The 24,915-nt window shown below is 52.9% G+C and overlaps 1 protein-coding gene across 1 annotated transcript in view; it reads right to left on the bottom strand.

Annotated features, from left to right (window-relative positions):
• MOV10L1 (Mov10 like RNA helicase 1) overlaps nt 1-24,915 on the bottom strand; it is a 44,571-nt gene that overhangs the window by 14,539 nt on the left and 5,117 nt on the right. The window contains exons 3-13 of the mRNA XM_067698757.1: nt 23,233-23,395; nt 21,817-21,929; nt 21,208-21,395; nt 18,126-18,269; nt 17,629-17,873; nt 17,155-17,266; nt 15,659-15,853; nt 11,842-11,956; nt 8,041-8,218; nt 7,674-7,744; nt 4,473-4,564 (exon numbers count right to left, since the gene is read on the bottom strand). Coding sequence (XP_067554858.1) covers nt 4,473-4,564; nt 7,674-7,744; nt 8,041-8,218; nt 11,842-11,956; nt 15,659-15,853; nt 17,155-17,266; nt 17,629-17,873; nt 18,126-18,269; nt 21,208-21,395; nt 21,817-21,929; nt 23,233-23,395 — 1,616 coding nt within the window. The remainder of the gene's footprint in view (nt 1-4,472; nt 4,565-7,673; nt 7,745-8,040; nt 8,219-11,841; nt 11,957-15,658; nt 15,854-17,154; nt 17,267-17,628; nt 17,874-18,125; nt 18,270-21,207; nt 21,396-21,816; nt 21,930-23,232; nt 23,396-24,915) is intronic.

Below are 24,915 nucleotides of genomic sequence, written 5' to 3'. Positions count from 1 at the left end.
CCGTCTTTATTTGAATACATGATTTTACTGTATACACAGAAGATCCTATGTAATCTGTAAAAAGCTACTAGAACCATCAAGTGAGTTTAGCAAGCTGGCAGGATACAAGATTAATATACAAACATCAATTGCATTTAAAGAGTCAGGGACAAATTTGACAAAAGATATACAAAACCTGTACAGTGAAAAGTACAAAGCACTGCCTAAAGAAATGAAAAACTGCCTAACTAGATGGAGAGATATACCATTTCCAAGGGTTAGAAAACTCAATATTAAGATGTCAATTCTCCGAATACCACTCAGCCATAAAGAGTGAAGTAATGCCACTTACAGTAACATGGATGGACCCAGAGATTATCGTACTAGGTGAAGTCAGACAGACAATGACAAATATTATTTGATATCACTTATATGTGGAACCTAAAAAGTAATACAAATGAATCTATTTACCAAAAACAGAAACAGACTCACAGACATAGAAAACAAACTTACGGTTACCAAAAGGGAGAGGGGAGAAGGATAAATTAGGAGTTTGGGATTAACAAATACACACTACTATATACATAAAACAGACAGCCAACAAGGACCTACTGTACAGCACAGGGAACTGTGTCGAACATCTTCTAATAACCTATAAAGGAAAAGAATCTGAAAAAAATACAAACTATGTAACAGAATCACCTTGCTGTACACCTGAAACTAAAACAATATTGTAAATCAGCTATACTTCAATTAAAAAAAAAAAGATGTCAATTCTCCCTTAAGTGGACCTAAAGAGTCAATGTTGTCCTGATCAGAATCTCAAGAGGCTTTTTGTAGAAACCGACAGGCGGATTCTAAAATCCACATGGGAATACCAAATACCTGGAACAGCTACAACTCTGCAAGAGAGGGACACAGTGGAGGCCGTGCCCTCCCTGATTTCAAGACTTATCACAAAGGCACAGTGACCGAGACTCTGTGGTGTAGGCTGCAAGACTGACAGACGCACCAGTGGAGCAGAATGGACAGCTTAGGGATAGATCCACATGCGTAGGCCAATTGGCTTTCTTTTCTTTTCTTTTTTTTTGGTTTTTATAAACCTTTATTTTAAATGTTATTTTAATATATGTATTTTAATTGGAGTATAATTGCTTTACAATGTTGTGTTAGTTTCTCCTGCAAAACAAAGTGAATCAGCTACATGTACACATATATCCCCTCAACTGGTTTTCAAAAAGGTGAAAAGGTCACTCACTGGACAAAGGACAGTCTGTCTTTTCAACAAATGGTGCTGGGACAACTGGACAGCCCCCGCCAAATCAATCCATACCTTGCATCACTTGTAAAAATTAACTTGGAACAGATCACAGCCCTAAATGTAAAACTTAAAGCTGCAAAATTTCTAGAGAAAAATGTAGGAGAAAATCTTTGTGACCCTGAGTTTGGCAGACTTCTTAAATGCGTCACCAAAAGCATGATCCATGAAAGAAAAACCGATAAACTGAACATCATCAAAATTAAGAATTCCTGCTCTTCAAAAGGCACTACTAAAAATGAAAATACAAGCCACAGTCTGAGAAAATATTTGCAAAAAACATACCTGATAAAGGATTTGTACTGAGAATATGTGAACAACTCTGAAAACTCAACAATAAAGCAAACAATACAGAACGTGAACCACAGACCTGAGCGGGCACCTTCACGAAGGCCGAGTGCCGGCCAGCGAGCGGAGGAGGCGCTCGGCGTCGGCCATCACAGCAAGGTGAGTCCTCACTGCACACCGAGCCTGAGGAGGAAGCACCGAGCACCCCAGGGCTGTGCACGTGGGGAGCACGCTGGGAACACGAGCAGTGCAGCCCCTTGAGGAGAGTCTGGCAGTGTCTCAGGAAGCTCAGTGTACACCTGCTGCCGCCTGCAGCCGTGGCACTGCCAGGCGCTTACCCAAGAGAAATCAAAATGCCTGTCCACGCGGGTGTTTACAGCAGCTCCACTTCTAACAGCCAGATCTGCAAACAGCCCAGCGTCCACCCACAGATGCCTGGATTAGTAGCCTCGGGTATGTTCTTATAACGGAGCATTGCTCAGTCATAAAAAGGAATGAATTCATGCAAAAGCAAGGCTGAATCTCAAAGTAATGGAGCTGAGTGAAAGATGCCAGGCAAAAAAGAGTAGGCCTCACGCAAATTCTACAAAATGCAGACTAGCGTGTGCTGCTTGGGAGCTGGGGCAGAGGAGGGTGGCAAGGGCAGCAGGAGACACCTGCGGTGCCAGACCTGCCTGCAGTCTTCACCGTGAAGCTCGTTTCACGGGGTGAACAGATGTCAACACCGCCAAGCCGTGCACTTTAAACAGGCGTAGATTATTTTACCTTCATTACCTCTCAGTAAACCTACTTTCTTAAAACGGAAAAATGCACGTAGCATAAAGGTGCAGCCGTCGCCCGTCCAGAGGGCCCGGCCTCTTGGCTCTGTCCCTCCTGCTGCACTGCGGTGCCGCCCAGTCCTTCCGTTTGTCAAAATAAGTGGTAAATACAGATTTTTTAAAGTGTGAAATCGCCTGATTTTGAGTAACAATGCGAAACCACCAAAAACTTATGTGGGGCGAGCAAACCCTCTGTGCAGAAGCAGCAGCCACTGGCCCTCGTTCCCGCCTCGCTCCCCACTTGGACGGCTGCAGACAGCATCCCCTCTGAACTCAGATTCCGACATCCTGCCTCGACCTCAACTTCCTGTCTTTCCAACACTCTGGGTCAGGAAACTGCCCGGTGGTCTTCAGCCCCACGGCCCTCTGGCTTCTTCCTGGTCACTTTCTTCCTAGGCTCACGCCCCACAGCGCATCCGTCCGCCCACCTGCCCGTGTCCTTCGGTCGGGCGGCTCTTGCACCGACTGCAGCAGTGTTTCCTCTGCCCCCGCCCCCGCCCCCGCCCCCGGTCCACATCCTCTTTTTTCTCTGCGAACATCCTCACCTCACGTCCTAGAGCGACAAGGATCCCTTACAAATTCCCACTCACCATCGGCTCCCATCTCATGTGTGCCCAGCACAATGGAGGACGTGTGCCTTTGCCAAAGACCACGGCCTCGGCCCGGGTCCGGAGCCCGCGACCCCACGCGTCACTCCTGCTGCCTGGTCACCACACCCACCTCACTGGCTTCACACGAGCGGTGCTGGCTCCTCTCACTGTAAGCAGCAAACCAGGCAAGGCCGCCCGGACCCTGGGCGCCTCCTCCTCACTCATCTCTCTGTCCTGGCTTCTCTGCTTTCCCAGCCAAACACCCTTCAAAAGGGCCAACTCCACGCTTGCACCATCCATTCACCTGCAACACCTTCCAACCTGGCTGCAGCCCAAACACTGAAAGAGTTCTTAAACAAAACACGAAAAGCACTGGTATACGAAAAGCACTGGTATACAAACCCTGATAAATTCCACTATCTTAAAACTACCACCTTCTGTTACTCAAAAGATATTTTAAGAAAGTGAAAAGACAAGTAACAAACCCAGAGAAGTTGTCTGTAACAGGTGTATCTAAGAATAGTCTAGCATAAAGGATACAGAAAGGACAGCTACAAATAATTTAAAAAATCAAATTATAGTCAATAAAAGACACAAGGAAGCATTTCACAGATGAAGGAATTTTACAGCCAATAAACAGGGGGACTCTCGACCTTAGAAGTAGTCAGAGATACATACATCAAGACCATAGGAGACACAGCTCACACCTACCAGGCAGGCACACGCCGAGGGTTTCACAAAATCAGGTTTCGGGAGGGCATTACAGACCCTGAGCCGCTGGGGCACTTCTGCCACCACGTGTACAGCTGGAACATTAGCATCCCCCAAACCCCGAGCCCACCCCGAGTGCGCAGCCGAGAAAACCTGGGGGTGGGTGTGCACGAGGAGACAGCGGGTGTCCACAGCGGCCGCCAGAGCGCGGGCAGCGCTGTGCCCACCGGCAGGAGGGCAGACGCGCCCAGTGGGGCACAAGGAGGCTGCGGACACAGCCCGCAGACCTTGTGTCAGCAAACCCACAGCTCCAGACCGCAGGCAGCAAGTGCAAAACAGCTGCAACTAACGCAAACACTTGCTCGTGTGTGTGTGTCTGTGCGCAAACACACCAACTTCTGTTTTAAAAAGTAAAGGAGAGAGAAACACAAAATCCCAGCTAATGGTGGGGGCTTGGTGGAGGAGGGGGAGAGACAGCTGGTGGTGGTGTCCCCGCCTCGTGACACGTGACAAGTGAGGTGGAGGAGGAGCGGCTGGTGGTGACGGCACATGAGGGACCACGGATTCTCACTTAAGATCCAAAAAAGAACCGACATGCAAACGCTTACCAAACGGCTGGTGACAAAGCTGTGACCACAGAGGCATGTGACACGGGTGCAGGGAGCCTGCTCACAACCCACGAGCACGCATGCCGCCCCCTAGGCATCAAGGGACCGAGGAAGGTGAGACAGCCGCCCACCCAGAAGGAAGAGTCCCTGGAAGCGTTACCTGTTGTATGTAAATTCCACATCCATAGGCTCAGAGTTATATGCTTGTTCAAACTCTGGATTAAGTTTAAGGGCTACATCTTCTTCATGAATCTAAAAATAAACAAATCATTGACTTTTTATACTATGTACTTGATTTCTTGGGACAATCTCCTATTCATATCCAGCAACTCATCATGAAGCATTCATCCTGCAGATCTGAGCTGAAATCTGGCATCTGAAATGAGTACAAGATGATGGGAAAGGACTCAGTCACCATGCTGTTCCGCCCCCACCCCCAGCAGCACACCTGCCGACGCCTCCACCGGGCGGGCGTGCGGGCTCGCGAACACAGGGTGTGCAAGACAGGCCGCCACCTCTGAAGGAGACACATGATCGACCGCAAAGAGCAGGGGGTGCCGGCCATGAGACCCCCTCCCCCATCAGGACAGGGAAGCAGACATTCAGGGACCCTCCAGCCAAAGCTAGGTCCTGCATAAGAATCCTCAGAGGAGCAGGAAGAAAACCCCACGCTGAGAGGAGCTGAAACAGGACGGGAACACTAGGCAGCGGGGCCTCCCAAGAGCTGGGGGCCAGCAAGGGCAGAGGCTGCGACGTGAGGCTCACAGTACCCCCTGCTCTCGGCAGAAGCAAACACAAGCTTTCCTTAAAACGAAAGCAAGCCCAGCACAGGGTCCTGGGTTTCCCAGAGATTAAGACAAATGAAAATGAATCTGTAGTCACAGACCATCAGGCACACAAGGAAACCACCAGCAGTGAGGACTGACTTGAATTGCTATCAACAGATTGAGGCCCCAAGGACATCATCTACTGATGCTATCATTTACAGAAATTTGAAAAACTATGCAAAAAAAAACAAACTGGGAAAACCAAGATAAGCAATCATAAGATAACATAAAACCACACAACAGGGCAGCTTTCATGAGTCAAATAGCATTTAGAAACAAAAACTCTGCTTATGGAGCTAAACTCGGAGAGAAGGGAACAAGCGACCTGTTTGCTCCCAGCAGACAGGGAGGCCCTCTGCAGAGGTGCGCATGGGCCAGGGGCAGTGCTGGCTCAGCCCAAGGAGCCTTCCATCCCCCCACCCCCCGCCGCTCCCCGAAGCACCACGCTCTGCCTGCCCCACCATCCGGGGGCGCTCCTGAGGGCCCCGGTGCCTTCATGGCACCCAGGCCACTGCGCTGGCCATGGGGTTCCGGAGAATCACGGAAAGCAACAGCCAATACCCGAAACAGGACAGCTTTAGCGGGCACCCATCACTCAGGAGCGGCCAGCTTCACGGACGGTCCCGTGGGAAGGTCGGCAGGGCAGCTTCAGCTCTGGACTCGCCAGCCTGGGAGTCAGGGGCCAAGGGGGCCTCACCCCTGAGATCCCTGGTCCTGCTTCTTCTGAGGTTTTAGTCCACAGGGCAGTCCTAAGGGCACAACTGGTCTACTCTCTGGAAGCTGAGATGGTCACTTGGCCATTCTGGGCTCCTCACGCCCTTGCCAACAGCTAGGGGGTCTCACGCTGGGGAGGGTGATGGGCCCTCTAGCTGAGGCTGAGTGGCTCCTGCCCTGCAGTGGAGGGGGCACCCGGCCAGGCCACCTGTCATCAAGGAGAGTGAGCTCCTGCCCCAGGAAATCCCGGCTCTGCTTTCACAGGCGACAAGGGCTGCAGCTGTGGCCATCTTTCTACAAACGCCCCGAAACCCCCTACCCACCCCGCCCCGTGCTCTCCCTCCCTTCCCAGACGTGGGCCCTTGTGGCCATGGTCACGGGCCCTGAGCACGCCCCGAGGAGCACAGGGACAGGCGTGTCCCGAGACGGGGCCTTGGCCCTGTGCGGGGAGTGCTGAGTGAGGGACGTGGGACCGCCCCCTCGGGGGGTGAGGGCCTTGTCTGCAGAGCTGGGTCAGTGCAGGACGTCAGGCAGGAGCAAGATGCTTCTGAAGGGAGAGAGTGACGTGGATGCCTGTGCAGGCAGGGAGGCTTCCGGTGCCCAGGACACACGCCCTCCAGGGCGGCGACTTACTCTGGGTAAACCACAACACGCGAGGCCTAAGAGGCTCGCCCGACCTTCAGGCCTGGTCCAGCGGCCTGGGGCGTGGGGACAGCGCATCCTGTCTCGAGGGTGGTGGGAGCATCCGCGTCCAAGCTTCTCTGACTTGGTGGGAGCGACACTACCATGAGGCCAGGCGGGGGCACACTTCTGCCACGGACCAGCCTGCACCCCGACCTTGCTCTCCAGGCACAGCTCGCCCACCTGAGAGGCCCACTCGACTCAAAACACCACCTCTTCTGCTTCTATCGGCCCCAGCGGGCTCGTGTGATGCTGCGGTCCTGGCTGGCGCCCCGGCAGCCCGTACGGCGAGGTCTGCGGAGTCCGAGTCCCCAGCCTGGAACGGCGGCCCCTGCGATGTGCTCACGGCCTCTTCTCTTGCCTTTCCCAGCCTGCAGCGGCCGTCCCTGCGATGTGCTCACAGCTTCTTGCCTTTGGAGACGCCTTCTGGGCCCTTTCCACTAACAACATCCTTGCTGTCTTTTACGGTGATCAGATGCCACTTCCTCATCTTCTCGAGGAGAGGAACGAGTCTCCACACTGGATTATTCATGCCCGTCTTCCCCTTGTCCCTGGGGGCACATCGCCTGCCGCCCCAGCGAGGGCCCGGCCCCACCCTCGGGGGAGGCTCTGCTGGTCCTCGTACCCCCCAACCCCAGCTCGGGGCTTCGGTGCCCCAGTTCCCACATCAGGCAGCGTGCGGGCTCCGTGGGTCCCTCCACGCGGCCCCCGAGCTCCGTCCCTGCGCTGTGCCCGGCAGGGAGCAGGGAGAGTAGCTGGAGAAGCCCTGGCCGCGCTCAGAGCCGCATGGGCACGGGGCCTCAGACCAACACAGCCTTCCCCGTGGAGACACCAGAGTTCAACGTGTAGGTGTGTTTTTCCTTCGCAGGCTCTCTCTCCTAGAACATATTCAGAACGCCGAATCTGACTAAATGCACGCCTTCCATGTGATGTACTTAACAGGTAAGTGTGTTTTACACAGCTGAAAGTGATAAGACTTCTTTACACATCACATTTATTTAAATATTCATTTGATCCTCAAATTTTCCAAAATACCATCAACACCAGGGGACCCCCATCCCGAGCTGAGGCAGGAAGTTTACCTCTGCAACCGTCCGCTGGGCTAGTCCAACATGAACTAACTAACAGTGGCCTCTCACCTCAGTCACATAGCCGATGTACTCGATGACGTGTCCGCTGTACTCTTGAGTTTTTAAAATCAGTTTATCACCTAGTTAAAAAACATTACCACACGTAAAACTACAAAATCAATAAGTTTTTTTTTGCTGTACTGTAAAATCAAACACTCTGAAGAAGTGGAGTAAGACAAAAACATTACTGGGATCAACAGCTTAAAATCACATCAGTGTGAAGAGAGAGAGGCTGGCCAAGTTCTGAGTGAAATTATAACCCAAAGCAAAGAAAATCAGCGTGACTACTGCGTTGCCAGTTAAAAGCATTCGTTTTCCTGACTGTGGCTCAATGTCTCTAGCCCATCTAGGAAACCGTGACACGTAACAAACCTACCTGTGTAAAGAGAAGGCCTACTTTCAGCTAATCCTGGGACCTCCAGAACCAGCAAGTCCCCGTTTCTTTTCAAGGTGACCCCACTCATACTATACTCTTTCAGTTCTATTTCTGCATGAATCTCCTCAAGCCAGAGCAAAGTTGAAAACTTCTCCTTGTGATTTGACACGTTCAAAAGCTGAAAAAGAAGCCAGCAAGATAGTGAGCGCTGAGGACCACTCCACACACACCCACATCAGGAAGCCAGCAGCTCTGGGGTGGGTAAGTCCCACGGACAGACGAAACAGCCTTCAAACACTGACGACTGGGCAGCTCAGGGCAGTGGCCCTGAGATGGGGAACCATCTGAGTGAAGCCCCAACCGCCCAGCTCCTATCAGACAGAGCCTCCAAGCTCTGCTCAGAGCGAGCCCGGGGCAGCCATGTGAGCCCTCCGCCACACAGAGGTCAGCACACGAGCGTGAGAAACCACATCGGATGGGGAGATGCACGTGATGGGAGCAGAACGGGGCTCCTCAGCCTCGGCACTTCCGACACCGGGGTGGACCGGTCTCTGGGGCAGGGCTGTCCCGGGCACTGCACAGTGTTTAGCAGCATCTCTGGCCTCCACCCACTAGATGCTGTTCACACTCTCAGTCGTGACAACCAAAAATGTCTCCTGGGGGGAAGTTCACCTGTTGAGAACCACGGGGTCAGAGGTAACAAATCCCAGAACTCACACAGGGCTGAGAATGCTGTGGGTCCCACCAGCCCAAATGGAAAGGCTTCAGGTAAAGGGGCACTGGGTAGAGTACTCAGAAGGAATCAGCCCTGTATTAGAAACAACTCTGGTCCCTCCTAACAAGGCTTCTTTTTTTGCGGTACGCGGGCCTCTCACTGCTGTGGCCTCTCCCGTTGCGGAGCACAGGCTCCGGACGCGCAGGCCCAGCAGCCACGGCCCTCGGGTCCAGCCGGCCCGCGGCACTCGGGACCCTCCCGGACGGGGGCACAAACCCACGTCCCCTGCATCGGCAGGTGGACCCCCAACCACTGCGCCACCAGGGAAGCCCGTAACAAGGCTTTAAAGCCAGGCTTAAATGTATCTGGCCATTTCCAAGTAACTTAAGTGCATCCCAGAACAAAGTTCAAAAATATTTTCAAGAACGGAAAAATACGAAATACCCAACAAGGTAAAATCCAGAATGTTTAGTGTCCAAACAAAGATGGCCAGGCACGGAACTAAGCACAAGCTACAACCCATGAGGAGGAAAACCTATCAACAGAGACAGAACCAAAAATGACACCTGTGATGTAACCAGTATCACAAGAACATTAATACACTTGTTGTAACTGTACTACATACATTCAAAAAGTTGAAGAAAAAAAAAACTGAAGAAAACAAAGGTGAGGAAAGACTAAGCATATTAAGTAGAGACAGAAAATATAAAAAAAAAGAGCCTAATTGAACTTGTGGAGATAATAGCAACAATGTCTGATGATATCAACAATGTCTGACATAAAAAAAATACTGGGGCTTCCCTGGTGGCACAGTGGTTGAGGGTCCGCCTGCCGATGCAGGGGACACGGGTTCGTGCCCCTGTCTGGGAGGATCCCACGTGCCGTGGAGCGGCTGGGCCCGTGAGCCATGGCCGCTGAGCCTGCGCGTCCGGAGCCTGTGCTCCACAACGGGAGAGGCCACAACAGTGAGAGGCCCGCGTACCGCAAAAAACAAAACAAAACAAAAAAAAGACTGGATGGGACTGCACACTGCAAAAGAAAAAATCAGTGAACTCGAAGACACAGCAACAGAAACTACTCAGACTGAAACACAGAGGAAAAAAGACCGAAGAGAAATGAACGGAGCAGCCGTGAGCTGTGGGGCAACTTCATGTGGCCTCATACACATGTAATGGGAACGTGGAGAGCGGGGCAGAAAGAATACTTGAAGACGGAATGGCCAAGAACTTTGAAATTTGAGAAAAACCGTAAATTCACTTTCTCCAGTAAGCTCAAAAAACCCAAGCCAAGGAACGTGAAGAAAACTACAGCAACTCACACTGTAAATTAAATTCCTTAAAACTAGTGAAAAAGAGAAAATCCTAAGAGGAGCTAGAAAAAAAAACACAGACTCCGTGCAAAAGAACCAAGGTGAGAAGGAAAGCAGAGCCCCTGGAGAAACGCCAGGAGGGAGGATGTGCAGGGCAGCGTCTCTGCAGCGCCTGCCCAGAGGTCAAGACCGGGCGAGACCCGCAAGGCTGACAGACCAACCACTGCAGGGGATGCTCAGGTCCCCCAGAAGGATGGGAGGAGCCCCAGGAAGGGGACCTGCGTCGGGAGGCGGTTACAAGGGCACAGGAAGTCAGGAAGTACTGGGGTGACACATGCGTGAATTAAAGAATCACAAAGGGGCAAGTACTCTGGAACCTTAGACCATACAGCACTTTTTCATGACCATTACTATCATACTATCATGAATGCTGAAGACACCCGTAACTGCTACGCTCACGAGGAGATCCCTTCCCGGAGCCCAGGCTGCGTTACAGGAGAGGTGCAGGCGTGCTTCCGGCACACGATGGTCCCAGAAGCTGTATTTGCATCGGCATCAATTTCTCAGCCCCGAAGTTCTTCTCGAAGGTGTTTTAGGGCTGGTTTGCTGCTCCGGCCTCAGTTCAGGCCCTGCAACCATCACTGCAACAACTGCCTGGCGGATCTCCCCGCTTCCAACCCACAGTCCTGCCCACGTACCCTCCTTGGTGCTGCTCCATCTGTGTGGTCGTGCCGTCCCTGGACAGTGCCCAGTGCCCCTGCGGCACCCTCCCCACTGCAGGACGCCAGTGTGACCCTGGGGTGGGGCACCTCAGGCCGGTGGCACAGGCAGCATCGCAGCACCAGCACCGGGGGCAGCTTCTGGCCCAGCCCTGCCGCGGGCCCAAGGCCCAGCAGACAGACGGCTCTGTCCATCAGTCCCAGGGCAGGCGTGCTCCTCGGTGCCTTCAGCTTCCTCCCAAGCCTCCTTTCCTCTCCGCCTGCCACCCCAGCTCTCCCAGATCAGGGCTCCCTCACCCTCCACGAATCTCTGGCGAGTCCCAAGTTTCCCTGCAGCCACCATCCAGTCTCCTCCCTCCTTCTTGCCCTGATGCAGCACAGGCCCTGGCCCTCATTCCACTCACCCACTCCTCAGGCAGCAGACACCCAAACCCTTGGGAAAGTGCCCTCCTGGACAGGGGCCGCGCTCCGCCACCGCTGCCAGCGGAACAGACACTCTCCCTCCCTCCCTGGACCCCTGCCTCAGCCTTGCTCAGTGCTGCCCCTGCCCTTGGCCTCCTCTGGCAGGTCCACCCCTTCTCACAGCTCTGACCACCACCTGCCACAGCGGGCAGGCTCAGACCAGGCCTCCCCCAGCGGATCTGAAACAGCCCCGCCAGGGAGGGTGACAAGGAGACGACCTGCCAGAGGAGCCCTACGGGAGGCCTGGCCTCCTTCCTCCCCCACCCCCCACTGGTCTGTGTGGCTACAGGCCTTTTCCCGGTTCCCCTGCTTAGCTGCTCAGAGCTCTGTCACAAATGGAAAGCTGCTGGGAGGCTCGGCCACAGGGTAGAAGAGAGGCCGGGATGGGGGGGCAGGGGGTCCCCCCACCCCCGCTTTGCCCCCAGCCCCCAAAGCCCCGACAATCTGCAAAGGGACACAGTGATGGGCCCCGCCGCTCCCGGGGTGAACACAGCCCACACCAGGGCTGAACCCAACAAAGGTTCACCCTGAGTTTGTTCAGAAAACAACTCGAGTGTGGTGAAGAATCAGTACTTCACGTGAGACACTTTTCCTACCTCTGCGAGTAGCGGCTGAAAGGTCAGGATGTCGATTTTCTGCCCCACGCATTCTTTAAGCCTGTCTGGTATCGGGTACTGCGGGAGAAAACTCGGAAGCTGTCGTCTCAGGTTCCTTAAAAGGAGATTCGCAAGTTAGAAACCACCCTTCAGCACCAGGCACTTCACCCCGGACGTCTCCACTTAAACATCCTTTCCTATTTCAGAAAGAGGTTCAATCACCAAAAGCAACTGGTACGTGAACTGCTGGCCTCAGGCAGTGCTTTGCAAAGCGCTGTTTAGCTTTGGGGCCGCTCTCCCGGGAGCTGCTTTGCCTCCAGTAGAAGAACATGCCAAACTCCCAAAAGCCCCTGGGACCAGTGAGCTTGAAAACACTGTTTCTAAGCTTCCAATAAGCTCAACTCTTATGCTTTATTTTTTCCTTCCAGTTTCACGGACATGTAATTGACGACAGCACTGTAGACATTTAAGGTGCGCAGCAGAATGATCTGACTTACATGCATCATGAAATAATGACCACGGTAAGTGTAGTGACCACCCACCTTCTCATATGGATACAAAACTAAAGAAAGAAAAAAATATCTCCTTGTGACGGGAACTCCCAGGATCACTCTCGACACCTTCCACATATAACATACTGCCATGTTCATTACATGTGTCACGCTGTACGTTACATCCCTAGTACTTATTCATCTTATAGCTGGAGGTTTGTACCTTCTGACCCCCTTCATCCAATTCCCCCCGCCAAACCCCACCTCCGGTGACCACAAATCTCATCTCTTTTTCTGTAAGTTTGTTTTTGAAGTATAATCGATCTACAACACTGTTATTCCTTATTACACAACACAGTGATTTGATATTTCTGTACATTTCAAAATGATCATCACAGTAAGTATAGTTACGATATGTTACCACGCAAATATATCACATTGTTATTGACTATATTCTCCACAATGTGCATAGCTATCTGTTCCTCCATCTATCCATCATCATCTATTCATCCATCCATTCATCCATCTATGTTTATTTAAGTTGCTGGTCTCTTAAGTTCAAATGCATTTTCAACAACCCTGCATTTTTACTCTCCTCCCATCATGATTATTGTTTTTTTTTTAAATTATTTTTTATTTTTGGCTGTGTTGGGTCTTTGTTGCTACATGTGGGCTTTCTCCAGTTGCGGAAAGCAGGGGCTACTCTTTGTTGCGGTGCACAAGCTTCTCATTACGGTGGCTTCTCTTGTTGCGGAGCATGGGCTCTACGTGCGCGGGCTTCAGTAGATGTGGCTCACAGGCTCTAGGGCACAGGCTCAGTAGTTGTGGCGCATGGGCTTAGTTGCTCCGCGGCCGTGGGATCTTCCTGTAGCAGGGCTCGAACCCGTGTCCCCTGCATTGGCAGGTGGATTCTTAACCACTGCGCCACCAGGGAAGCCCCACGATTATTGCTTTTGACATCATATTTGACATCTTTTTGTTCGTGTATTCCTTAACTCCTTATTGGGGATATTTATGATTTTACTACTTTTGTCTTTCAACCTTATTACTAGCCTTATACGAGGCTGGCTTTACTACCTTTACTGTATATTTCCCTTTTCCTATAAGCTTTTTCTTCCATAATTTTTATGTATGTAGTTGTGGTCTTTTCTTTTTGGCTAAAAGGAGTCCCTTTATCATTTCTGGTAAAGCTGGTTTGGTGACTCTGAATTCTTTTAGCTTTTGCTTGTCTGTAAAGCTTTTAATTTCTCCATCAAATGTGAATGAGAGACTTGCTGGGTAGAATATTCTTGGGTGTAGGTTTTTCCCTTTCATCACTTTAAATATATCATGCTACTCCCTTCTAGCCTGCAGAGTTTCTGCTGAAAAGTCAGCGAATTGTCTTATAGGAGTTCCCTTGTACCTAATGTGCTGCTTTTAATATTCTCTATCTTTAATTTTTGCCTTTTTAATTACAATGGGTCTTAGCATGGTCTTCTTTGGGTTGATCCTGTTTGGGACTCTCTGCGTCCTGGACTTGGATGTCTGTTTCCTTTCCCAGGTTAGGGAAGTTTTCAGCTGTTATGTCTTTATGAATGTTCTCTGCCCCTTTCCCTCTCTCTTCTCCTCTGGGACCCATTTGATGGTGTCCCAGTGCCCTCTCTTTTTTTTCTAAATATAGATTACTTGCATTTTCTTTTTTTTATACATTTATTTTTTATTTATTTATTTTTGGCTGCGTTGTGTCTTTGTTGCGGTGCGCAGGCTTCTCATTGCAGTGGCTCCTCTTGCTGCGCAGCATGGGCTCCAGGCACGCAGGCTTCAGTAGTTGTGGCATGCAGGCTCAGTAGCTGTGGCTTGCGGGCTCTAGAGTGCAGGCTCAGTAGTTGTGGTGCACGGGCTTAGCTGCTCCGCGGCGTGTGGGATCTTCCCGGACCAGGGATCGAACCAACGTCCCCTGCATTGGCAGGTGGATTCTTAACCACTGTGCCACCAGGGAAGTCCCGAGTGTTCGCTTTAGGGACGCTCCTGTACAGTGACAATGTATTAATATTCAATGGGGAAAAACTTACCAGAGGATTAAATACTTGTGCTGTTGCTCTACTTCACTCCTCTAGTTAAGCCAAACTGTAACGGGAAAGCTGCTTGGTGCACCACTAAACGACAGCCAGAGGTTCTTAAAAGCTCCTGTAACTGGAGTCCAGCCATGTGGACCTGCCGCCCGCAGGCCACATGACTTCTTGCTCCTGTGTTCAGGTTCTATCCCTAGAGCCACTCAACTACTGTTTACACGCCCAGTACTGTTCTTACTTACTGATTGCTGTTGACTGCTCAGTGCCAGAAATGGCACGTGTGGGGCAGGGGGGGACTAGCACTTTACAAATGAAACTAAGGCTCAGAGAGGTTGAGAAACTGGCCTGAGATGGCACAGCTTCCGGGTGGCAGTGCTGGGATTCAAACAATGGTCTAACCCCAAAGGTCAATGAGCACACAATACTTGAACAGATTCCCCTCCAGCCCACGCATTAGTGGAAGCCCACAGTACCTTATCTTCGACTGTTCCCAGGTCAGATGTGATCTGGGATTCAGGACTTCCCACCACAGAAAAACCGCATGTACCATCCCAGTGAGTTCTGGGCAGCAGATGAGGGGGCGCGTCCACACGACTAAGTCGTGGAACGTCCTCCAGCCTATAGGTCATGATTTTTTGGCACCTAACTTAAAAAAGCAAAATCTGCTTTTCAGAGCTTTTGGGATTTATAACTGCAGACGAGAAAGCGTGGATGCGCGGCACTTTCTCCAGACGACACCCCAGATACGGTCAGGTTGTCCCCAAGCCACCAGCCACGCGTCACTAGCAGATTACATGCTTTTTCTTAATTTCATTTTTCAAAGGTGTCACATCTTCAAATGGGCTTCAAACAGCCAAGCAACCCTCCTGCCCTCGACAAGCGACACTCGGGTGCTGTGAATGGCCCTCGAAAGCCATGCCAACCACGTCTCACTGACCCCTCGCTGCTTGTTGCCCTGGGTGCCCATGTGGGACACGGGCTGTCTCGGGAGGTGGGCGGGCTGGGCTGATGGGAACACGAAAGGTGGCAGGAGCTGAGGGCAAGGGTCAAATCACAGCCTGCACTGCAAGTCACCTTGAGACTAGCTGGGGTGCTGCAGCCACCTCCCCCCCCCCCGCCATCCTCACAGCATGTCCCCAGGACAATGGAGGGCGCTGGGCCTCAGCTGCACCCCTTTATCCAGGACGTCCACCTCCCTCCAACAACAGCAGCTACGTGCATCCCTCACACCGTGAGCCCAAGATCTGGGCTTGCATTGTCGTCCGCTCATGGTACCTTTTCTGCATGGTCATGACAACTGTAGTTTTGGTGGAAGCTAACACTTGGGAACTTTTAGACTTCTTCCATGAAAAGGGTTCTCGGACAGCTATCAGTGATTCCTCCTCACTTACGACGTTCACTTCAAGGAATCGCCCGATTATGAAATTGGAGAAGCAAAGCAGAAGGAGCTCCTTGCAGCGGCCAGAATTCCTGGAGAAACGAGACACAGTTTAGTGTGAGTCGTAAGTAATAGAGGCAGGTTCAACACAATCCCCCTTCGTTCACACAGGGAAAGTCACAGAGCTAGCAAACCAGTCACCTTTAGCTTTTTTATTATTAATTTAAAATTAATTTATTTCTTTATTTTTGTCTGCGTTGGGTCTTCGTTGCTGTGCGTGGGCTTTCTCTAGTTGTGGCGAGTGGGGGCTACCCTTCGTTGTGGTGCGTGAGTTTCTCATTGCGGTGGTTTCTGTTGTTGCAGAGCATGGGCTCTAGGCGCACGGGCTTCAGTAGTTGTGGCACGAGGGCTCAGTAGTTGTGGTGCACGGGCTTAGTTGCTCCGCGGCATGTGGGATCTTCCCGGACCAGGGCTCGAACCCGTGTCTCCTGCACTGGCAGGTGGATTCTTAACCACTGTGCCACCAGGTAAGCCCACCCTTAGCTTTTAATAATTCTTTTAGAGGGAAAAAATGGACGTTCTAAAATAAGCAATGCTAACGTTTTCCCAAGCTAAAATCACACACCTGAAATGGTATTGTCTGTAATTCTCACGCTTAAGAATGGAAACAATATTTCTAGTACTCCCAAGTTTAAATCAGAGCTGTGTAGCGTGACCAGAGACACCACCTCCCACTCTGCCTTCTGCCCACTTTCCGCTGCTGCTCGAGTCCCGGCCCCACTGTCACGTTATGGAGGCGCCACGGGGGCTGCATCACCAACCACTGGCTCGAGGACTGCCCTTGGCTCAAAGCGCCACCCGGGCCTGAAGCAAGGCGCTGATTTAATCAGAGCCACCCTCTGACAAATTTTAAATCACCAAGTGTAGATGAGATGAGGGAGGGGAGAAGGACTGCACCAAAGCGCCCAGCTGCCAGGGGACCAGCAGGCAGAGCCGGGGGTTCTGGACACGGGGAAGGAGGCAGGAGACGGAAGGGCCCACGAGGGCTCGGGAGCCTGTGTCTGGCTGGGCTGCCCGGGTGGAGGGAGAAGGGCAGGCAGGTCTCAGGGCCGAGCTGAGGCCAGGCCTGGGGAGCAGCAGCAGGGGCCTCGGGGCCCCCGCTTCCCAAGGCTGTGGGGGCTTGGCCGTGCCCGTCCTCCGTAGTCAGGAGTCAGCGGGGGTACCCTTACTCAAGCCACTTCCTCCACTAGCGCTTTTCCTTGTGATTTCGTCCCATCAAAATAGTTACCAATACTTTTTACATCCAACCTATAAGTACCATAAGCGAAACCGAACAAGACAAACGCGCAGATGCCTGCAAAGTCAACTCCCTCCATACCCTCCAGCCACGTACTTTGCATCACAGGTAACCACGATCAGGGTTTTTCCACCTGGAGGAATGAGCCCACCAGGTTCGGGCTTCTGTGACACATTCTTCTGCTTTTCTCCTTTACAGGCATAGTCATCTGGGAGATGAAATTTAAATCCAAAATTAGACCAAAGGTGAACTGTTCTGACAGTGGTGGTGCTGGTGGAAGGGACTATCACACATAGACGAGTGGCCGAAGCCCCCGACAGGTGAGCGACAGGCAAGGGGGCTGCAGGCATCCTCTTCCCAATTTAGAATCGTTGCAGGAAGCAGCTCGTGTAAAGCACGCCGGGCGTTTCTCCAGCTGTTTTACCCCAAGTATCAGAGAAGGGTCCAGACCAAAGAGCCCACAGGGTAAACGCTGCCACTAGCCTGCCCAGACCCTGGAGCGGCTGCACCAGCTCCCGGACCCGACAGGGCTCGCGCAGCTGATCCAATGGCAACAGCTGAAACGTCTACCTGGAGAGGCTTCTCTGTTGTTCACCAGACTGCTCTCCAATGTCTGATAGGTTTTGTTTTTCCTGCAGCTGTCTAACGAGTTAATATTTTCATCCGCAAAATTCTTCTCCTTCTCAGGAACGGAAACAAGAGACACTTCGGGGCACGTCTGGATTTTATCCAGCATCTGAAATCTGAACTGTTTAGCTTTATCCCAGCCACCCAACTTGCAGCTGACTAAGTTTTGAGGAGTGTCTCCTTTATTCCTGGAAAAGGAAAATTAGCCATGAACAGAGATAGGATTTCTAAAGCTAAAATACTGTTACCATAAAACAGAATTCAATGTAACTAGTGAATGGCAATTGCAAATACTTTTATGAGTATAAGCAAAAAGGCTATTTCAGGGTGGAAAATCTAGAAAGATATACATAAAGGAAAAAATAAGCAAGCAAAATAAAATCGGTTCTACAGAAATTCTTAAACCACAGTTTGTACTTCTGTTTGAGTGGCAAACTTACTCTATCCAGATCACCACATTTTTGCTTTCTCCTTCTTTCAGCGTTCCAAAATTTGTCATCCTCGTGACTTCAATGTCACCTTTGTTTTTCAGTAAAAGGGCTCCACAGGCCTCGTCAGCAGCCTCCTGGACCACAGAGGTGCCCCTGGATAAAGCAGCCACAGGACAGTGTCGGGGTCAGCGTGGGCGGGCGGCGCGTCCTGAGGCCCCACCTGCCTTCCCTGCCCTTCCGGGCCGCACCAACCACAGGGCGAGGGGATAAGGGGCCAACCCCAAAGAGGCGACCAAGTAAGGACGACACTTAGAACTTCTGAGTAAGACAGCAGATCACCCTGAAGAAGAAACTACAAGCCCTGCTGAATCCAGAGGAGAGGAGGGCCCTGGTGGGAGCTCTGGGTATCTGAGAACACGGGCAGCCTTCGCCAGCTGTGCACCCCCCGAGCCCCGGGACTCCTCGCCCCCGCACCCCCCAGCCCTGGTCACAGAGGGAAGGGTGTTCAATGCTCCTCCCCAGACCCTCCCCGGCTGCCGCAAGGGGCTTTGCTCGTCAGTGACCCACTACTAAGCTTTCGTTGGAAAAAGAGTGTGGCTTCAAAATATTTGAAACTAATTAAATGAGAACTTTTATCTTTAGAAAATGAGCAGATTCCACCCTCCCGTGAGAAGGGACCATTCGTCCCCCTCTGTCCTCCTGACGCTGCCATGAAGCCCGGGCACTGTGCCCACCGCGCACCCTCAGCTCCTTCCTGCCCTCCCTGACCCTCCCGTAGTGCCACCTGGAAACAGGCTCCTTCACACCTGGTCCCTGTGCACACACCCACCCAGAGACACCCTCCACCACAGCAGCCACGCTCTCTCAGCCAGCCCCCCTTAACTCCCTGCTGGCCACACGGCCCTGCCCGCCCCCTGCTCCCCACCTTCCTCTCCTCATCCACACGGCCAGGGCCGCCCCGAGATCGGGCAGCCATGCCTCAGCCCCCGCCTGGGGCAGCCGTGGGAGCGGTCATCTGTCCTGGCAGACGGCCAGCCGTAGCGGCTTATGGGCAGGCAGAGACGCACCAAGACAGGAGTCAGGAGCCACCTGCGGGTTCTGGGCGGAACCCACCCGGAGCCTGGAGGGGGGATGCTGGACGCCGCTACAGGCCTGGCCCGGAGGAGTGCAGGTCCCTGCTTTGCACACGACACTTCGCTGTCCTTCAGACCCTTGAGCGGGCAGCCGGACGGTGCGTCTGAGTGCAGGGCAGCATCCTCCACTTGGGGCTAACGCCGTGGAGCCAGGACCAGGACGGGAGGAAACCACGGTCAGGATGCAGCACAGGGACCACAGCATACGGGGCATCTGCTGGGTGGACAGGACGTGGGGCCTGACTGCTTACCAGGCCAGCGACCCCTCCACCGCTCACCCCAGCCCCGCACTGACGGGGGGATGATGAGGGGCTGCACAAGAGCTGGGGTTGGCTCACAGCCAGTGTCTGAAAATGAAAGTGTGACGACTTCCCTGGCCCCGTGAAGACGGCTGCTCGAGGCAGACGCATGGAGCTCGGGGTAAGTGCCCGACTGGTCACCCTTACGGCGACCAGCTCCCCTCACTGGAGGGGCCAGAGTCCACTGCAGCCAGGCCACCAGGGGAGGCTCACCCGAAGCTCACCGCCCACTGCCAGGGAGCCCCCCGCTCCTGCCCCCACCCACTCCATTCGGCAGACGCGGGTCCTCTGGAAACACGGTGAGTCACAGAGCAGGTTAAGGTAAGTGCTGCGAAGAATCAGACAGACAGGGCAACAGGGACCCAGACTCCCTTCCGACGAACACGCTGGCCTGCGGGCGAGACGGCAGCTGCTTCTCTCGGATGGCCAGTTTGCACCAGTCCTGGCTGCCCTCCCATGATCCGCCCCTGCCCACGGCCGTCAGGAGCCCAGTTAACTGTGCTGTGAAGACAACGATCAGGAAGCCCGCGTCCCAACAACACGGAGCTCCCTTAAAGTGGCAGGAGGTTCCGAGTGACAATACCTAATGTGGGCAGGGCCGACGGCCAGCAGGATCACAGAGCCAGCAGGGAGCCGAGGCCCCGGTTCGGCCTCCAAGATCCCGGCACAGATGCCTGGCAAACAAGCACCTGCTTGGCCTCACATCCTCACACCCCTGGGCCCATCAGACGGACTGAAGCCAGAACTCCCGGGCCTCCTGGGCCTTCCCGGTGGAGGGGGCAAGGGTATGCATCTCCCGCACTTCGCTGTTATGAGGACGGGCAGAGTCATTCTCCAAAAGGAGAGCAGGTCCCGTGGGGCAGGACGCTGTGTCCACCAGACAGCCTGGTCACGGCAGGGCCCACCTCACCATGTTCCCCTTCTGCCCACACCCCGGTCCCAGCACATCCCTCCCAGCTGCGCCAGGCAGCTCAGTCCTCCTGAGATGGGGCTCCCCTGCCTGCCCGTCCTGTGGCTCATGAGACACTCCCCCCTGCAAGCAATCTGCTCCGCTGAGGAGATCAGACAATAAACAGAAGGACTTCAGAAACCATGTAACGAGCTCCCTGAGACGAGCACTACGGAGAGAGAGCAGCAGAGACGGGGCGGGAACTCGGGAAGGCCTGCTGTGCTGCATAAACACGCGTGTTGGAGGCAGGAAGTCACGGGCGCACAGAAGGAAGAACCAGATACAGGAAATTCAGTAATTTTAAGAACCGACCAGGACTTCCCTGGTGGTCCAGCGAGTAAGACTCCACGTTCCCAATGCAGAGGGTCCGGGTTCGATCCCTGGTTGGGGAACTAGGTACTGCATGCGTGACACAACTGGCATAGCCAAAATAAAACAAAGAACTGACCACGTCCAGCGTGTTCTACAAAATGCCAACGTGTGAAAGAACACAACACGCAAAGCCCACGAAAATATGGAGATCGTCACCATGAGCTATCAAGAGGCGGCCTCTCACTCAGCCTTCAGGCAGCTGTGAGGACCCCCAGCCCCCACGAGGGCTCTCCCTCCAGCCCCGCCAGCTCAGGGCCTGGACGGTCTGCTACCTGCCTTGTTCAACTGGCTCTCAGATGCACCCCAGGCCCCCGCCCCCCGAGCCGCCGCCTCCTCACCGCCTCTGCACTGGGGTCACGCACAGGGCCCTCCACGTGTAGCACGACTGGCTGCTCTCCACCACCACCGCGCTGACCACGTCGTGCCTCTGTGGCACGTAGCCTTCCGGGAGCTTCAGGGAGTCCAGAGTGAAAAAGATGTAGTCGTTGATCACCCCGTTCCTCCCACAGAGGCTGGACACGCAGACCTGCAAGCACAGCACCAGACGCTGGCAGTGTGCACGGGGCTGCCGCAGCCAGTGAGGCTCAGGCCTGGTCTCGGAGGAGGAGCAATGCCCCCAGCGGGACCGGCCAGGCAGGGAGCGGGGCCCAGCGCACACCTCCACCCGCAACCTCAATTCCCTCCTCTGTTCCAGTCCCCACTCCCCAGACCACAGCCGTTGCTACGAGCGAGGGCAGAGCCCACACCCCACTCCATGCATTCCCACCATCAGACGCTTTAACACTCCTCGTCCCTTCGTGACCTAGAATTTAACTATGTGAGTGTGCAGGCCGGCCGCCGGTGACCTCGGTAAGACATCAGGGTCTTCTCTGTCCGAGACGGACCCTCATTTATCCTGACCTCCCATTGCACCCAGGACCCCGGGCCGCTCGAGGCTCAGCACCTACCCGGTCCACACGCTTGTACCTCAGTGGCTTCACCGAGATGGCCTCACTGCTCCACGTGCCCGGCCGGATCCAGTACTCGGCCTCCACCCAGTCCCCCTTACAAGGCTTGAAACCTCCAAGGCAGGGAAACCGGGCATGTTACTTGGTAATGCAACATCAAAGTGTACAATTCACTCTGCAGTTATGTTTCTGTTCTGAGACACACATGACTGGTTGAGAAAGGTGCTCACTGTTCCTGTTAGGAACCAGCGTATCCACCTGGGTTCTCTTCCAGGTTTACCCACGCCAACGGAGCAGAGGCTGTTACAGGCCAACCTGTCTTCCTGCCTACAAGGCAAGAGCAGGGGACCTGGTCTGCACAGTGTCAGGACCCCATTTGATTTCAGATACTCCCCAAAGTTCAAACAAAGAAAAACGTAACAAAGTGTCATCAACAACTGCAACCAAGTGGGCAGAATGGCAGCCCTCTACCCACAGCCCTGGCTCCAGGAGGTATGGGTACGTGTGGCACTCCTCTGCCAGCTCCTTGCAGACACTGTGAGTACCCTCCCCATCAGGGACACCCAGGGTGCACGGTGACACAGGGAGATGTGCTCAGACCTGAGGCCTGGGCGGCTACGGGTATCCCAGCCCAGGAGAGGGAGCCCCTCGCTGTGCCAGGGAGCTGGTAGGGTGGCCGGGAAAGCGGGGAAACGGCAGGGGCAGTGACGTGAGGTGGCAGCCAAGCCGTCCTGATGCGAAGCGGGGAGAGAGTGGTCTGGACAGGTAGGGCGTGGCACGCGGTGTAGCCACAACCGGTGATAACCTTTTGGTTGTTTTGTAATAAACATTTTTGCAGCAGTTAAGCTCAAAAAACAACAGTGCGTAATGAAATATGGAGTTTGTTTCTCAAGAAAGCTGGTGACGAGCACACAGCAGCCCAACCATCTGCGGACACTGCTACTCAGCAGCGGGGCCGTGCTGCACCACGTGCAGCGGCACAAAGCCACTGGAGGCAAAGCTCCTGAAGCAGCAGCTTCCAGGTCGGTGGGTGTTCTAGGCAGACTGCCAGAGGCACAAAGGCAGCCCAGCTACAGAGCACCCACAGCAAAGCCACTGCTCAAACAGACAGACCAGAAGGGAAAGGGCAAGGCTGGCTGGTCCACACAGGGCAGGCCTGGGGGCAGAGCAGGGGGGCATCTGGGGTAAAGAGCTCCAGCCTCAGGGTGGGGTGGGGTGGGGTGGGATGTCAGAGGCCTGGGATGAGATCCAGATAGGAGGAACCAGATGTTGGGCAGAGGCTTTAAGGGCAACACTCTGAGGACCTGGCAGATGAAAACCGGTCCCTGGTCCATCTCAAATCTCGTTATGAACATTAAAAAAAAAAACCCCACAAAACCTAATTTTAAACATGAAGCAGAAACGCATCCCGTGTACCTTCACACACACTCTCCAGGGAGAAGTACGTGGTCTGGTTGATGTAGCCGGCGCCGTCCATCAGCGAGGTCACGCAGCCGACCAGCACTCGGGGGCTGGAGTCGGACAGCCCTCTGCCGTGCCTCTTGCTGTTGTCTTCCCATTTATCTGAGACGGCTTCCACCTGCAAGACAGGCAAACTGCTACTTAAGACATACTGAGGACTCCAAGGAAAGCAAACCTCTGGCCAAGACCCCCTCATGAACAGAGGCAAAAATCTTCAATGAAATACTGGCAAACTGAATGCAGCTGCATAAGAAACGCGTTGCACACCACGATGGGGGGTTACCCCAGAATGCAGACGTGGCTCCACAAATGGAAGTCCGTCAGTGCCATCCAGCACACTGGCAGGACACAGGAAAAAATATGCGGTCATCTCAGCTGATACAGAAAAAGCATCTGACATAACTCAACACCTTCACACGATAAGAACTCAATCCAACAGGAAGAGACTGGAACTTCCTCAACAGGATAAAGGCCACGTGTGAGAAACCCACAGCTCACGTGACACTCGGTGGTGAGAGACTGAAAGCTTTCCCCCGAGGATAAGGAACAAGGCAAGGATGCCTGTTTTCACCACTTCTGTTCAACATAATACTGGAAGTCCCAGCCAGAGCAATTAGGCAAGAAGAAGCAATTTTAATAACCAAATTGGAAAGGAAGAAGTAAATTATCTACTTATAGATGACATGATCTTACACACAGAAAACGCTAAAAAATCTACAAAACACCTCTTAGAGCTAATAAATGAATTCAGCAAAGTTCCAGCGTATGAAATCAATATACAAAAATCAGTCGTATTTCTATACACTTGCAATGAACAATTTAAAAAAGGCAACTGAGAAAACAATTCCATTTACGATAGCATCAAAAAGAATAAAACACTTAGGAATAAATTTAACCAAGGAGGTGGAAGACCTGTACACTGAAAACTATAAAATGTGGCTGCAAGCAGTCAGAGAAGACACAAATAAATGGAAACACATCTCACGTTCACGGATTAACATTAAGACATCAATACTACCCAAAGCGATCTATGGATTCAATGCAATCTCTATCAAAATCCCAATGATGTTTTTTGCAGAAATAGAAAAACCCATCCCAGAATGCATATGGAATCTCGAGTAATGCTGAATAGCCAAAACAATCTTGAAAAGGAAGAGCAAAGTTGGAGGACTCACACTTTTTGATTTCAAAACTTACTACAAGGGCTTCCCTGGTGGTGCAGTGGTTAAGAATCCACCTGCCAATGCAGGGGACATGGGTTCAAGCCCTGGTCCGGAAGATCCCATATGCCGCAGAGCAACTCAGCCCATGCGCCACAGCGACTGAGCCAGCGCTCTAGAGCCTGCGAGCCACAACTACTGAGCCCACGTGCCACAACTACCGAAGCCCACACACCTAGAGCCCGTGCTCCACAGCGAGAAGCCACCACAATGAGAAGCGCATGCACCGCAACAAAGAGTAGCCCCCGCTCGCCGCAACCAGAGAAAAGCCCACGCGCAGCAACAAAGACTGAATGCAGCCAAAAAAAAAAAAAAAGTAAAAAACCAAACCAAAAACCCCAAAAAAACTTACTACAAAGCTACAGTAATTAAAAGAGTGTAAAGACAGACAAAATACCAATGAAATAAAGAGCCCAGA

The sequence above is a fragment of the Pseudorca crassidens genome, chromosome 11 (assembly GCF_039906515.1).
Source record: "Pseudorca crassidens isolate mPseCra1 chromosome 11, mPseCra1.hap1, whole genome shotgun sequence".
NCBI classification, from domain to species: domain Eukaryota; kingdom Metazoa; phylum Chordata; class Mammalia; order Artiodactyla; family Delphinidae; genus Pseudorca; species Pseudorca crassidens.
This window is presented reverse-complemented; position numbering and strand designations above follow the sequence as displayed.